Source organism: Patiria miniata, unplaced genomic scaffold (genome assembly GCF_015706575.1).
Source record: "Patiria miniata isolate m_02_andy unplaced genomic scaffold, ASM1570657v1 HiC_scaffold_1, whole genome shotgun sequence".
NCBI lineage: Eukaryota > Metazoa > Echinodermata > Asteroidea > Valvatida > Asterinidae > Patiria > Patiria miniata.
In genome coordinates, this window is record NW_024037047.1 from 9,602,313 (window position 1) to 9,617,314 (window position 15,002).

General features: G+C 40.0%; 2 protein-coding genes across 2 annotated transcripts; both read left to right on the forward strand.

The window, feature by feature from the left end:
* The first annotated feature begins 3,428 nt into the window (after positions 1-3,428).
* LOC119730162 (manganese-dependent ADP-ribose/CDP-alcohol diphosphatase-like) lies at positions 3,429-6,601 on the forward strand. Its single transcript, XM_038202947.1, has 3 exons — positions 3,429-3,449; positions 3,819-4,578; positions 4,997-6,601. The coding sequence occupies exons 1-3, from the start codon at positions 3,429-3,431 to the stop codon at positions 5,287-5,289; spliced, it is 1,074 nt and encodes a 357-aa protein (XP_038058875.1). The 3' UTR covers positions 5,290-6,601.
* A 616-nt stretch (positions 6,602-7,217) lies between these two features.
* Positions 7,218-14,747, forward strand: LOC119722671 (centriolar coiled-coil protein of 110 kDa-like). The gene is made up of 12 exons (XM_038192915.1): positions 7,218-7,343; positions 7,827-7,999; positions 8,354-8,482; positions 8,630-10,142; positions 10,411-10,692; positions 10,818-11,089; positions 11,457-11,571; positions 11,818-11,921; positions 12,110-12,226; positions 12,553-12,731; positions 13,064-13,126; positions 13,313-14,747. Exons 2-12 carry the CDS (start codon positions 7,841-7,843, stop codon positions 13,560-13,562), a joined length of 3,183 nt encoding a protein of 1,060 aa, XP_038048843.1. The 5' UTR covers positions 7,218-7,343; positions 7,827-7,840; the 3' UTR covers positions 13,563-14,747.
* Positions 14,748-15,002: the final 255 nt, after the last annotated feature.

A 15,002-nucleotide genomic window follows, 5' to 3' on the forward strand; every position in this document is an offset into this window, starting at 1 on the left:
AATATCTTATTTTCATGCAATGATGTTTTTGGGGGTTTTTTTTTGGGGGGGGGGGGCTTTATACGAAAACTTAAAAACAGTAATCATGAAAAATATAAAATTTAATAAAAATGCAAATTGCAGAAACGAATATCTCATATCTATTTTGTGAAAATGTTGTGGCTCTGAAAAGAGCCGTTTTGGTTTTAGTTTGTTGATTCGATGATTTCTTCGAAGGCTTGGCCGACACTTTCTTCTGCTTGCTCGATGTGTTCTTGCTGGCTGGCTTCTTGGCTGGCTTCTTGGCTGGCTTGGCTGGCATGGCTTGGTGGAGGATTTCTTGACAGATGTATATTTGACTTGGATGGCGTTTTCTTGGCAGCTTTCTTGGGTGACTTCTTCGGCGCGGGTTTCTTGACTTTATTCACCATTTTGGCTTTCTTGGCTTTTCTGCAATCTTGGCTTTCATTTCCCGTTCCTTCTTGGCCTTGATTCTCTCCTTCTCCTTAGCTGCATTAGCCTTGGCCGGCAGCCTTCTCTTTCTCCTCGGTGGTGTCAAACTTGAACGTACCAGCGGCTCCCTTACCTGCCATCCGAGTGAGCCTCCAACTTCATTGATTCATGTTTTATTATTTAAAAGTTTACTCTAGCATGGCTTATTACACAGAAATTCTTAGGGTGGATTATCTGGATCCGCACGTCCGTACCCCCGTGGGCGTACCAAACACCTCCCGCATGCAAAAAAAAACATATCTTTTTTCGCCTCTTTGGCCGACGTTCTGACTTGGTGGGTCCTTTTTCCGCAAGTTCAGAATATTTTCTCTAAAAATTGGTGCAAAATACATGTATTTGAAATGCCTTCCTTTGTCAGAAACCAACAAAATAGAAACTGCATTCTCATGTTTAGACGATACACAATGACATCAGAGGAGAATAACAATCAGTACTGACGAACTATTCGCTCACAAGATGCCTTTGATCACTAGTTCTCCATAATTATTTAGAGTATTTTGTATTCGGAGTATTCATCATTTTCCATCGTTTCTGACCTTTCAATAACATTGGACTTAAAGGGAAATCTTAAGGGCTCCGCTAAGCCTCATATAATTATGTCAGACGCATATAGGCCCCAAGTCCGGCAAAATCTAATATAAGGCCCATAACTGTTATAAAATTCCGACGCCTAGGTCCGACACCTCATCAGTCCGACGCCTAATAATTTGGAAATTTCGGACTTCCGAGGCGTGGCGGGGGTCCAGGTTTATCATCGGAGGAGTCGGACTTGCGATATATAGGCCTAAGGCCCCAACCTTGATAGTATAGCCTCCCATGCAGCTACGGAACAACTCGAAATTTGGTTAATCAGGGTATATATATTGTTTTATTTCGTAGTACTATGCAGTTTTCTTTGACCATGGAGGGATGGTTTGACTTTCAGGTTTTGAGTTATCAGTGTTGACTTTATCCAGATTTCGCTTATTCCAATTTGTCAGCGTTTTCACGAAGGGGTGAATTTGCCGCAATAGGTGTTGGGGTTTAACGGTTAGGGTTAGGTTTGGGGAACAGGTATAACATAATGCACCCGTTGAACTTGCAGTGGTTGTCAGAAAAGAGGTTTTAAGTTGGTCACGATTTGGAATAAACATTTCGCATACTACTGACTAACTTTTGAAACACAGATGAAACTTCAAAGATGTACCAATTACAGAATAATGGAACAACAATTGCGAGGTACCGGTATCGTAACTAATCCCCATATATGTTTGTCTGGTCGTGAAAACTAAATCCCACACACTTGTTGTTTTGGCAAATTGCCGATACCCATTCCCCACCCTTTGCACGAATTTGTCTCTTCGTAAAAAATCAAAAGACATTCAGGTGAAGTTTTCTCAACATTGATTGTTATGATTTCGTTGATTTTATCTGATTTTGACCCAGACTTCTTTCCAAAAAATGTTCGTTGCGTGCAATTTCAGCCGGAACAAGAATTTTGAAAAAAGGTATGATTTTTGGATTGATAATTTAGTCCCTCCGTAAAAACGCTGAAAACCTTTTGCAATTTGATTCAAAAATTTCAAAACTATTTTTTAAAAGACTTAAATCTAAAAATTAATGTGGCCTGACGTTGCGAACTTAGCAAGTTCTTCTTCAGAGGCTAATAAAACAGAAATGACAGAGGCACATGCATTAACAAGGGGGTGCACACAAACATGCAGGGGTGAAAGAAGAAACACAAAAGGAGGATTAGGTGGGAAAGGTGTGGAAAGATGCAGGGGAGGGTGGATGAGAGAACAAAGAAACAAAGGGAGATGGCAAACCACAAGGGGTCTGGTATGAACAGGGGAGGGACCAGAAAGACTTGTCATGCTTACTGCTTACTGCTTACTTACTCTGATTCGATTTTTAAAGAACGGGTTTTTGACTATGTATTAGCCTGGGGGAGATTATAATCTGGATTGTTTGTTTTGCGTCTGTTCTTTGACGACTCTTCGGAATTGCCCCCATGATCTACCCCTTTCGTGAAGTTGGCATCAAGTGTATTTCCTTTTATTTTCATGCCTTTGTTGTTATAACTTCTCGACATTATTGACAAGTGGTGAACATTCATATTCGTACTTGTATTAGTCATCTAAATTAAAAGCAAACACATTCTTGTCCTGGTGTAAATCAAAGAGTAAAAACAGTAAAAACAGCATGCAAGAACTGACAATAGTAAAACTTACATTTAAATTAACCTATGAATAAAATATGCCTGTAAAACACAATAATTTTTAAAATGATAACATAAAGACTGATAGCAAAAAGACACGATGCCTATCCGCCCTGGGCTAGCACTATGACAATGAAATATAACTTTAAAAATATGCCGGGGAAAAAAGGATAAAGAACTTTAAAAATGTTTTTTTTTTCCATCGTCGTAAAATACTAAAAACCACAGGTGCAGATTTTGAAAAGTTATTAAACTTAAATAAAGTTATTTTGTACTGTGTTTTCCAGTGGCTAATTCACAACAAATGATGTAGAGATCTAAACGGTCTTTCATATTTGCTGTATTATTATGTAACTTTGAATATACATGTAATGCCAAATTGCATTTTGGTCAAAAATAAAATGAAGCAAGCTTCGAGTCGAACTCCGATTTGAAAAAATTGACTTGAAGCTCGCCGATCCCCTGGATCATCCAATACATGTACATACACGTATACGTATTTGTATGCAGCATGTATGCATAGTGCCTTGCCGTGGCGTGGGAACGTATCAGATTACATATCGGCCGACCGCAATATCGATCGGTTCAAAAATAGATGGTCCGCGCGGGAATTGACCTGGATTGACCCGCAAACGTTCGGGTTGTCTGTGACGTAGGCAAGTCACCGACATATTTTTCTAAAAATGACTGCAAGTGCGCAGGCGTGCAAATTCCCGCACGATGCATAGGCCAAGTTCGTATGTGCGCCGACCGGCCGCCTGTGTGCAACTGCAACTGCACTGCAAGTGCAAGACCTGCCGCCTAGCGCCTGTGAGTATGCATTGTTCTGATTTCATTACGTTAATAAATAATTAGCAGCCAAACTGTCAAAGACTAGTCCTAACCCCAGATCATTCATGAAAAAAAATGGGCACGGCTTTCTTATGTAGATGTGTACTGCCGCCCAACTCTGGTTCTCATTAAAATTCACGTTAATTTTGCACAAGATTTTGAAGAGAAAGTCTCTTTTAGAAAGATTTATTTTTCTTCTCTTTGCTTGTCTATCCCAAATTCCTCAGACCTTGTTCAAGTTGTCATCCACTTCAGATTCCATTACTTATCACGGTTTTTGTATTTGTTCCATTTATAGAAAACCAAAAAAATGGAGGACACGGCATCTGCTTGTCTGTTTTCATTTGGTGTGATTTCAGACATTCAGTATGCTGACATAGACAACCGCCTGAACTCCACAAAGACACACACAAGATACTACCGCAATGCCGTGGCACTTCTGACTAAAGCCATAGACTACTGGAACAGTGATGTCTCATCGATGCGGCCAGATTTTGTCATGCAGTTGGGAGATATCATTGATGGTTTTAACAATGAAGGAGGCAAGACACAATCACTGCGCAGTCTCAGAGTAATCTTGAACCAGTTTGATAGGCTTCCATGTACTGTACATCATGCACTCGGCAACCATGAGTTCTACAATTTCAATCGAGTTGAGATAATGAACAGTAGGCTTTTCTCGGGAGTTCAGTTTGAGACTACTCCAAGAGATTCCAAGTGTGAGTGTTTTCCTGACTTGATCCAGCCCGATGAATTCAGTGCAGAGGGGTTGGCTTCATATTACCATTTCAGCCCAGCTCCAGGATTTCGGTTTGTGGTCTTAGACACATTCAATGAAAGCATCATTGGTCATGTGGAAAAGTGCCCCATTCATCAGCAGTCACTGCATCGTGTACGTACAGTCAACAAGAACGATGATCTGGAATCTCCTGCTGGGTTGAAAGTCTCCGAAAAGCGATTTCTGGCTTATAATGGAGGGCTTGGAGAGAAGCAGCTGGAATGGCTGGAAGATATACTGCAAGGAGCATGCTCCGCTAAGGAAAAAGTCATCTTGTTTGGTAAGACAGTGCACTTCCAGTGCTGTGTTTTACTCTTAAATAACGAAAGGAACTTTGAATTGCATCATCTCCCTCACAATCTGGTGCATTCTGGAAATTAAATTCGACAGATTTTTCCTCAGCACTGTAATGGTACAATAGTAGTGCATAGATCTGTAACAATGTGCCAGATGACCTTTTGCTATTAACTTGTGGCACAACGTGGTGTCAAGACATTTATTGTGGGATAATGTGGTATGTTTGTAGTTGAGACAAACCAAAAACTTGGATGTAATGAAGTCAAATAGGTTTACATTCGAGTTGATATGTTGATGCCAGATTGATTTTGCATAAATCGTTTTCAGTTTGAAGTTGACACATTGTACATTATCTAAGTGTATGAAATGTGTATTTATTTCTTTGTATTTTTGTTTCTTAGGGCATGTTTCAATCTACCCAGTCAATGGAGATCACACATGTCTGTTGTGGGATTACCCAAAGGTTGATAAGATGTTGCGAGCCTTTCCCTGCGTTGTTGCTGCATTTGCCGGCCATACCCACAACTATGCACACACCATTGATGCGTCGTCTGGTATCCACTTTGTTACCTTGCCTGGTATAGTGGAGGTTCCACCCGGCAGTAACGGCTTTGGCACCATTCTGGTGTACGCCGACAAACTTGTCCTTCATGGAGTTGGACAAATGGATTCTCTTGAGATGATATTTGCTTAATTAAAGCATCCAAATGACTGATTTCTTATAACACATCGTGGGTTTATGCTTTATGGTGGGTTTAGAGTGAGTGTGGTGAGATTATGCAATGCAAATTAATGATATTATTGATAGGATTTCTCTGTTCTTCTCTTATTGTACATAATAGTTATCCAAAGGAAGACAAGTGTTACATGTGTTTGTTTATGGTATAAATCGAGGACACACACGTGCAACATTATCGATGAATCGAGGACTCCTCGGTTGGAAAACATGTACAAAACCAATGAGAGCCGTTGCGAAAAAGTTACAAACAAAGGAAAAGGGAAGAGGAACAAAAGAAAATCCTCAATTTACACCATCAACAAACGTGCTAGTGTGTGTGTGTGTGATCTTCCAATACAATGCACTGTACTTTTGTAAGCTCTGTTGATATCGATATTTTTTATTAGGTTATGGAAATTTGTGTGTGTTTTCCTATTATATTTGAAAACAAAATAGTGTGGATGGGTGGAAAAAAATCTTTTTTTTTCTTCAAATGCCACAAACATACAATTAAACGACTACCTCAGTACTCATTGATATTCTCGAGTCATCTCCATCTATCATTTTGGTGAGGCCAAAGTTTAGAGTATTTTTATTTGGTTTGGACTCCCCCAAAAATTAAACACTTCTAAATTTTCTCAAGAGGGAGCGGAAACCAAAGATAAACATGAACCTCAGGTTTGAAATAGTCCTGATATAATAAATTTGAAATACAGTTTGTGTCTGCTGACTTGGCAGTATAATGGAAATCCTCTTAAGAATCTTGCCCTTTTTTTCTAAGTTATGCATCTTTACTCTCCTTTTTAATAGATAATGCATCAAATATGAATGTACATGTAGATTTTGTTTAAGCTCAATGCAAAAAAAAAAATATTAATTTATTAAGTTATTCGGAAAACATTTTGAACTTAAAGTGCTACCTTACTTTTCCATTGGAAAACAGTTTCAACATACTTATTTATTCTACTTGGTATGCAGTATTATGTCCTATGTACACAAAGCTTTAATACATCTCACAGATTTTATTGTTTAATAAATAGATTTTGAACTTTTATTGTTGGGAGAGTATTTTGCAACATTTCATATTGAGGTGTTTATTCAATGTAAAATAAATTGGTTCTAAACATTGAATGTTTGGAGAGTCTTTTAAACATTCCATATTAAATTTTTCAATGAATTTAAAATGTGATATTTTATTCCATGTTAAATGTCTATCTAAAGCCAAACAATATTGCTTACCAAAGTTATAACCTGGGAAAAATAAAAAGAACTAGTCATTAGCAATTAACATCATTTTCAATTTGACTATTTTGTTGTGAGACAGTTTTACCCTTCACATTTGTGCGACTTATTGCTCTATTTCAGCTCGTGGTTTCAACTTGTGAAAAGTTGGTTTGGGGCGATCTTCTAAGGGCGGGCAATATTGAGGGAAAGGGGGGGGGGGTGAGGGGCTTAGCATGATTTTAATACTAAAAATTATGTTTTTGTGTCCCCTCAATTTCTGGACTGAGTCACAAGTGCTGGTGTTGCTAAGGTCCGAGCATCCCCCCCCCCCCCCCCACCATTCTTTTCTAACCTCCCGACCCCCCCCCCCCCCCCCCCCCCCCCCACACACACCTTTTCACACCACTCAGTTCACCAATGTGCCTGGAACATTTTTTTAGTGAGTTTGAGTGAGTGTGTTATATATTAATGTTACTTACAAAAAATCCTTGACACGAAATGCCCACCTCAACCACCAGTCCTCCCCTGAAACCACGCCCACACTTATCAAGTTTGGGGAGGGGAAAAAATTAAGGAGCGACTTTTACAAGTTTAATTTTGTGACCGGCACATCACAGGGCCTTAAGCTATTCATAAGACAAGATTCTATTGGCTAAATCGACCAGCAACAGCGGAGCTGCCGTGGTATTTTACACCAATCAAATAACTTGATACAAAATAGTGTTCCGTCGAATTCCAAAACAGCGCGAGCGACAAATGTGAGCCGACGACACTATTGCAGAGTTGTAAAGTTCTATTTATTAACGGTTAGTGCCATCGATGAAGAAATATGTTTAGTTTATAATATAATCTACTCAAATACAATCTAATAATTAGATTTAAAATTTACATTTATGTCGAAAAGAGATATTAAACCGAAAAAAGATGTTGCCTAGTTTCCGGACATGCACCGTCAGCATGGTCGGTGCAATGCAGTGTTGCTGCATCAGAAAATGTGTGAGGGCGCTGGTCATCCGATTCAAAAGAATTCCACATACGATATAGAGGTAACTTGAAACCGTGACCCTGTATACAAACCCTATATGAGACCACTTTGAAAAATTCTAAGTGTTTTCTCACCAAATGCATCAATATTTTCCCTGCTAAACATGCTAAATTTGAGTTTTTACAATATGTTATCGCTTTCTGAATCTGATGATTTACGTAGGTGATTGCTGGGAAAAATTACTAACGTTCCTGTTGTGATTTATTTGATGGAGTAAATAAGATGTATGACCCTTCATACTCAGGTGATGAATAATTCATGATGGAGGAGATATTAGCCAACATTGAGCAGCGGCTGTATTCATTTCATATCTTGGAATTGGATGAACACAGCAGGCAAGATGGCAACTCTGGTGATAATACGCCAGCATTTGAGTCACTAATCAAGATGAATGGAAAACCAATCCCACCACCTGTGGTAAGTCAAACAATGATATGCCTCAGTTTTAGCCCTACCACCTACCACTTGTACCAGTAGCGCAAACACTTTACTAAACCAGAAGTAATAAGGCAGGGGTCAAAATAAGAAAAACAGAAATGTGTGGTTGCAATTTTAATTAAAATGTTAAAGCCCAACAATGAACAAGAACATTCATGTTCATTGTTTTTGTAGAAAAAGAAAACATTCCTGTCATCAAAAAAATGATACATTTGTGTTTGTGTAGTTCCAAAGTGTAGTTGCAACTTAAGTTGACTTTGTTGCTGTTTGCAGTTAAAAGGCAAGTTGCACTGAACTCTCTCCAAAATGTTTCTCTGCTTTTATCATTGTCAGATGACAAGACAAAAGCGTCTAGAGATGAGAGAACTGAGACATGAGGCGGTCCAGATAGAGCAGAAACTGGCCAATCAGAGGAGGCTCAAGTTGTTGGAGAAGGTTCAAGGTATCGTCAATGGAATAGAGGTGAGACTTGGAGTGTAGCTTTGTTTAGTGGCTCAATTAGGTATAACAAACAGTAGATATTTAGCAATGAGACCCACTTTTTTACGTGGGTGATAGAGGTGATTCTTTTACATGAAATTGCTAATTTATTTCACAAATTCTTTACAGGAGAGGAGATCATCGAGTCAAGCCAGCCAAGTAGATGACCAACCCACCTCACCGGAGCCAGAGGAAACTGCATCCCCGAATCTGGCAGATTGCCCACCAACTCCAGACGAATCAACAAACACAGATACTGAGACCGTCGACCACACCATCTATCGAGATCAAGGAGCATCACTGTCGGGTCTGGGTACGAAAGCACCTCAACTAGTTGCGAACCCTGCTGGAGGTATTTCTAGTGCACAAGGATCCACTAGTAGCAGCAGCGATGCAAGTCTACTCAACCAGACTGTTGTTGCAGCTTCCGACTTCAGTCCTAAAGATCGGGAAGGTACCAGCCACACCCCAGTTGATATGACACAAGACAGGACGCTTACCCTTGAAGAAAAGCTGTGTAATCATTCTTTCACAGAAGATGCTGCGGTTTCTTCCATTAGCAATTTGTCTGTTCCTGGAAGAAACATTCACCAATCAGACTCAAGTTCCTTAAATCCTGCTGGCAGAATCACAGGGACTACTCCACCCAAAACTGACAAAGATGAGACCAACTTTCAACATCCAAAGAATGTCACGGTTGGAAGTTTCACTTCTTTGGGATCAACAGCAGGAGTAAAGTTAGCCTGCTCTTGGAACCAAGAAAGCAGGGAAATACCAGCATCAGAGGAAAGATTCGAAGATGAAAATCCGCCATTGTCGAGGTTCCACCTAATGCCAAGTCTGACAGGGTCTAACCAAGATGATGATGATGACTTGGACCCTTTTGGAGAAAGAGAGACTTACCTGAGCCTTCTTGGGGAATACTCCTCTTTGCCAATGCCTGCAGGTTCCTCTCATTTCTTCTCTGACGTCTCAGCAGCTCCCTCCTCTACCCCGCTAGACAACCCAAGCCCCATCATGATTGAAAAACCATCAGAACTAATTGGAAATAATCTGTCAGTGAAGAATCCTAGCAAAGTAGCATCTCCAAAGGATGACGAGTCATCCATGTTCATCTCCACCAGCTCAACCTTACTGACCAACACTGCGGGTCTGTCATGTACTTTGCCATCAAGTCTCAGAACAGTTAGTGCTGCATCCACCCTTCAAGATGTTGATGATCCTTGGAATACACTTATTGAGACCCCTCTGCCTACCTATGAAGACTTGCAGGTTCACCCAGAGGCTCCTAGAGGGACCCCGGTAGGTCAGGAAGACAGCCATGGAGGTAATCCCACTTCTGCCACCAAAACTATCAAAGCCTCTCCAGACAGTGCAGGCAGCGAAAATGAATTCATTTCTCCAGAGAAGCGTGTCCGGCGGAACTCGTACACCCTGGATCACCCCTCCCCAGCACTGCTGAATGCCCAGGCTAGGAACGAGGCACCACGTGTCAATGTTGGAAGTGAAGATGGTGGATCATCAGCCAGGAGAAGTCTTGAACTTACGAAGGACAGTGAGATCGAGATCAATGGCAAGTCCAAACAGGCTGAGGTTGACAGGGTTACTGGATCTGGAGGTCAAAAGATTGATCTAACAGAAGGTACAAATTATTCATCTTAATACTGATACCAATGACAAAGCGGTGACTTTTGTTGGTTGCATTATGAACTGATGAGTTTGGTATGCTTGATGCTCCACAGAGTGACAAATCTGATGCGTAATCAAGTAGTAGATTTGTCAATGCATAGTGCTGTCAATATATTAGATTTTGTGGTGCAAACAACATTTATCTTGCAATTGAAAGCAAACAAAACACCACTTTATGTTTGTGAACACTGAAAGATGACTTTATTGTTTTTCTAATTCAGAACTTTCAGAGGAGAATGTCTTGCAGCAGCAACTGCAGTACTTTGAGGAAATGAGACTACATCTGGAACAGCAGCAGCGAGAACAACTGCAGCAACTGCTGATGGAGCAACAACGAGCACAGATGACACTACAGCAAGAGATGGCCCAGCTAGAGCGACGCTTCCAACAGAAGCAACAGCAGCAGCAACAGGATCAGGCAACCAGTAGGGAGGAGGATAGGGCAGCAAGCAGGGAGGGTGTAGCTGGGAGAACTGAAGTCTTGGTAGAGTCTCAAGGAAAGGGTAAGTAATGGAACAACATCATGGTCTCAAGTTCACGGAGCCGCTCCAATGGCAGCTGCTTTCATCAACAATCTGAAATAAAAATGCCAACATATTTGCAATTAACTTCTGTCTCTTTTCAACAGTTTCCATAACATCTACAGCAAGCTTTGGTTCAAAAGAGTCAACACCCACATCAGCAAAGTCCTCACAGCATGTATCACCAGATGTCTGCTCAAAACACACCAGTCCCTCATCTCTCACAATGGTCTCTCCTGAAGTCAAGTCTACCAGCAAGGTGGGCAGTGGAGGGCAGGCTGAACCATTCTACTTAAGAGGGGATACCAGCAAACTTGCCAGATCACCTGGTGTGGGAGAGAATGTGGCTACTCCAGTAAGAATCAATCTTCACAACAAGGTAAATTAGTCAAACCAATAAAACAGAGGATGTAACAAAAGAGGCACGGCCAGGGCCCCCATTTTCTCCAACATTTATAACTGCTTCCCCTATCTTTTTTTGGTAAGCCCTTGTCTTTCAGACATACTGTGTTGACTGTAGCACTATTACACCTGAGTGCAATATCACCTCTGCAAAGATGCTCAGAGTTTGTGCTCATTAAGATGAAAATGTATTTGCGTGCTGTAAAAGCGTACTCAGTGCAATACGCACACGAACTAGTGTGCACATTTAGTGTGTCATTCACTGGCTCTTGTAAGGAGATCACATCTGATGTCACGATGGGTACCTATATGTAAGAATGGATCATACTGTTTTGTTTCAACAGATCAATTCACCAACAATGAAGAAGAAATTTGACAAAATCTCTGCTGTTGCCAAAGGATACTTGACCAGACGAATCTTCAAGACGCATCGAGTACAATCGATCATTAAAACCATAAAGTAAGACTAAGACCCACTTCATGGGCCCTTTCAGTCGTATTTTTGATCCCCAATTATCAGTAACAACTGCATATTCTTTAATTGACACTGACTTTTTTTCATGGATGCCACAGGAGTTTTGGTACCAAAATTCCCAGAAATGAGAGGACCATTTTGACATTTAAAAATACAAATTGAAAGCTTGAATTTTATTCCAAACCATGTTTTGCAATTTATGGTTGGATTTTTTGTCTGTACCATTGAACAGGATACAGTAGCTTTTGCTGACAAGTTCATCTCAGAAACTCCCATCAAAAAAGGCGGCATGTCCATGCAAGACATGATGTTGGCAGAACGTGTTCTTGCCCAGGTAAGACAAATTCCTAACAGGACATTTAAAAAAAAATGTTTGAGGCTATGAAAATAACTAATAATTAGCTTTGTTGGTAATTACCAGTGCTGCAAACCTGGGAAACTGTAATCAGGGATCATTCAGAGAATAAAGGGTTTTGTTTCAGTATGGTTTTTCATGTTTTTTTTTACCGTTCTGTTTTTCAGGTCCGAGCTGCCCAGTATGATCTGTATGACATCTTCTTTACTCTGCCCATCGACGAGAGAATGAGTCTACTTGAGAGGAATAAGAGATTGAGTACAGAGGGAGGACAGATCACAAAGGTATCAGCCTTGACACAAGTCCACCACAAGAGGGCACTGTGATAGTATGCTGGTAGTTTTATTGATCACTTCAGTAACAAAAATAAGAAGATGAAGGTATTACCAGCTTACCTGCAGTCCGGACTCACGCACTTATAATGTTTGCAATTGGGCTAAATGCACTTGCACCTGAATTCGTTAGTCGTCCGCTGAGTATGGTACCTCATTAATGTCTTTTAATTGTGGTTTGGGTGATTAGTTTCTGGACTGTTGGCAGTCAATTCAAACAAATGAGTGGTCATAAAGTGAATACTGAATCATTGAGTGAATTGATTATGAAATTTCAGGTAACCTTAGAGCCAGACCGAGTACCAGCCAAACCGTTATCAGCAGCCACTGTCAAAGCCTTAGAGAGAAAGAAGAAAGCCAAGGAAGCAGAAGCCAGAATCTTTGGAGATTTCAAGTCAGCGAGTAAAGGCAGAAGTCTGTCCTCTAGGGGCAGACCAGCCAGTGCTGCTGAGGGCAGGTAGGTAGTAGACTACCCTGTCATGAAGCTTCTCCATCCTTTCATTAGTGCTGCTACTTAAGAACAACCTGCGTTTGCAAACCGATTTCATCTTTGCCAATTCAGGACACCATCATCAAAAATCAATCTATGAGAGGGCTTGCTTCCAAAACTTGCTTCCATCAATATATTGTTGTTGGAAGTTGGGGCACAAGAAAACTATTTGTATCTTTTCGTAATTTAATTTTAGAGAGTTTTGTATCCAAAAAGCATGGACATACTGAAGCAATAAAGATAGAGAGTAAGAAAGACGTTCGTTGGTAGTAATCTTTATCTTTGATTTACTTCCATAGAATCTTGAAACCATTGGTCAGTCAACGGTCCCCTGCCAGGCCAGCAAGTACAAACACATACAGGTAGGTGGATACCAGTCAAACCCAGGTTCGGATCTGTGTCAGTTTCAATTTTTTGGGGGTGCTTCACAATGTTTTCCCACCATTTAAAAGTTCCATCCATTTCATTTAATTTGTTAATTTTGTATCGATAAGTCACATTTTTGATGTAGAGTAGAAGTGATACGCTATGTAATTTCACTTTAACAGACCCTCCAAGTACGGTATCGTCATCGGCCAAGATCCTCCAAAGTCCAAAGACTCAAAGAAGTTGACCCATGACCTCAGTAGGGCAAAAGTCACAACTCAGAGGGCACCAGGCAATGCTACACAAGGAGTGAAATCAACCAAGACAAGGTCACCAGTGACAGTTAAGACTAAAGGTGTGCGCAGGTCGCTATATCCCATTGCTAATCCTGCTAAGAAAGCTCCTCGCAGGACTACGGATGTCAGAAAATAAAAGGGTTTTTGGTAAGCAGAGTTTGGGTCGACACTTTTTCACAGCAAAACTGTTTTGCAGACAAATCAGTTGCCTTAAGTAAACTAGCTAAAGTCAGAACGTTATTAAATTTCAAATTCATGGAAAAACATGAAAGAAACTTGATTACTTTCAAAGTCAGCATTTGACTTGGAAATGTTGCTTCTTAGACAGTGAAATAAAAAACTGTTTGTCTTGATTGACAGTATTTGATTATTGATATAGATTTGACAAGAATCAGCTGAAATGAATAAGATGGTACTATTTGGTACATTACCAGTGATTGAGTATTTTATGCCCACTGTAAATTAAGTTGAGTGTGGGCAAACACTTTATGCAAATCTTTAATGAAGCAATAATGTACAAGATTGCATTTTTTTGTATTCTAGTTATGTGCAATTTAGACGTTCATTAGTTTAATTTACAAAGATTGCTGTGTTTGTTTTGATGTGTATAAAATGCAAAGTATTCAGTGATGAATGTTGACAGATAGTCACAGTGGAGAGGCATTGTCTTATCTTCTTTCTTTTACATGATTTGTGACAATGACTATCAGAATTTGAGTACCGGCACGGAGTTTATTTACATTATTCTATGCAATTTTCTTTCCTGAAAATGAGAGTCCAAAACTTTTAATGACTGTACACACAATGATTTGATAAGATGACAACATACCAGAACAAAGATTAATTGTACCTTCAAATTGGAAAAAAAGTGCTTTTAAGCCCAAATTTAGGTCTTGCGTTCTACAATTGCATTAGGAATTGCACGTTTGAATATAATTGATTCATCACCAAAGTTTTCATTGTTTAAATGAAGGAGTTTTGTTATTTTGCCAGTTTATATTTGCTTTAAAGTTCATAAATGTTTGATTTGCTGGAATTATTGATTTATTTGAACTGAAAAGGGAATTCCAGAAAGGGTGTACCCCTTAAGCTTTGCGTGCAGCGCATTATTTGCTTAGAAATGACTGCTTTCAAATTGTGGCTGTAAGTCTTTTCAACTTACATAATGTACATCCCACTCTGTTATCTTGAATTAAAGCATCACAACTGCACATTTTTCATACAAATGTTGGATAAAGCATCATTCTTATTGTCAAAGTTGTACAAGTTAAATCCTCCAGCACTTTCATATCAATAAAGAATTATAAGATGAAGAAACTTATCTGCCTCAGAATAAATGTGACAATTAGAAATATTTTACTTTCTTAACGTGAACAAATTTACATTCAAGTCATCTATCTCTGCTTGGTCATATCTATGACATCCCAATGCCAATCTGCATGTTTACCCCCCCCCCCCGGCCCCCCAGCCGTGTGCGCGCACGCATGTCGGACATCAGTCACGGCTGTGATTGGTCAAAACGTCATTGGGCGGGGCTCAAAAGAACGGCGATTAATTTCATCCATTAAAGTTGAAT

Coding starts and splice junctions, on each gene's coding strand:
- LOC119730162 (XM_038202947.1), top strand. CDS start 3,429: ATGTGCGCCGACCGGCCGCCT. Junction 3,450..3,818: donor TGTGCGCCGACCGGCCGCCT/GTGTGCAACTGC, acceptor TTCCATTTATAG/AAAACCAAAAAAATGGAGGA. Junction 4,579..4,996: donor GGAAAAAGTCATCTTGTTTG/GTAAGACAGTGC, acceptor TTTGTTTCTTAG/GGCATGTTTCAATCTACCCA.
- LOC119722671 (XM_038192915.1), top strand. CDS start 7,841: ATGATGGAGGAGATATTAGCCAACATTGAGCAGCGGCTGTATTCATTT. Junction 8,000..8,353: donor AACCAATCCCACCACCTGTG/GTAAGTCAAACA, acceptor TATCATTGTCAG/ATGACAAGACAAAAGCGTCT. Junction 13,127..13,312: donor GCAAGTACAAACACATACAG/GTAGGTGGATAC, acceptor TCACTTTAACAG/ACCCTCCAAGTACGGTATCG.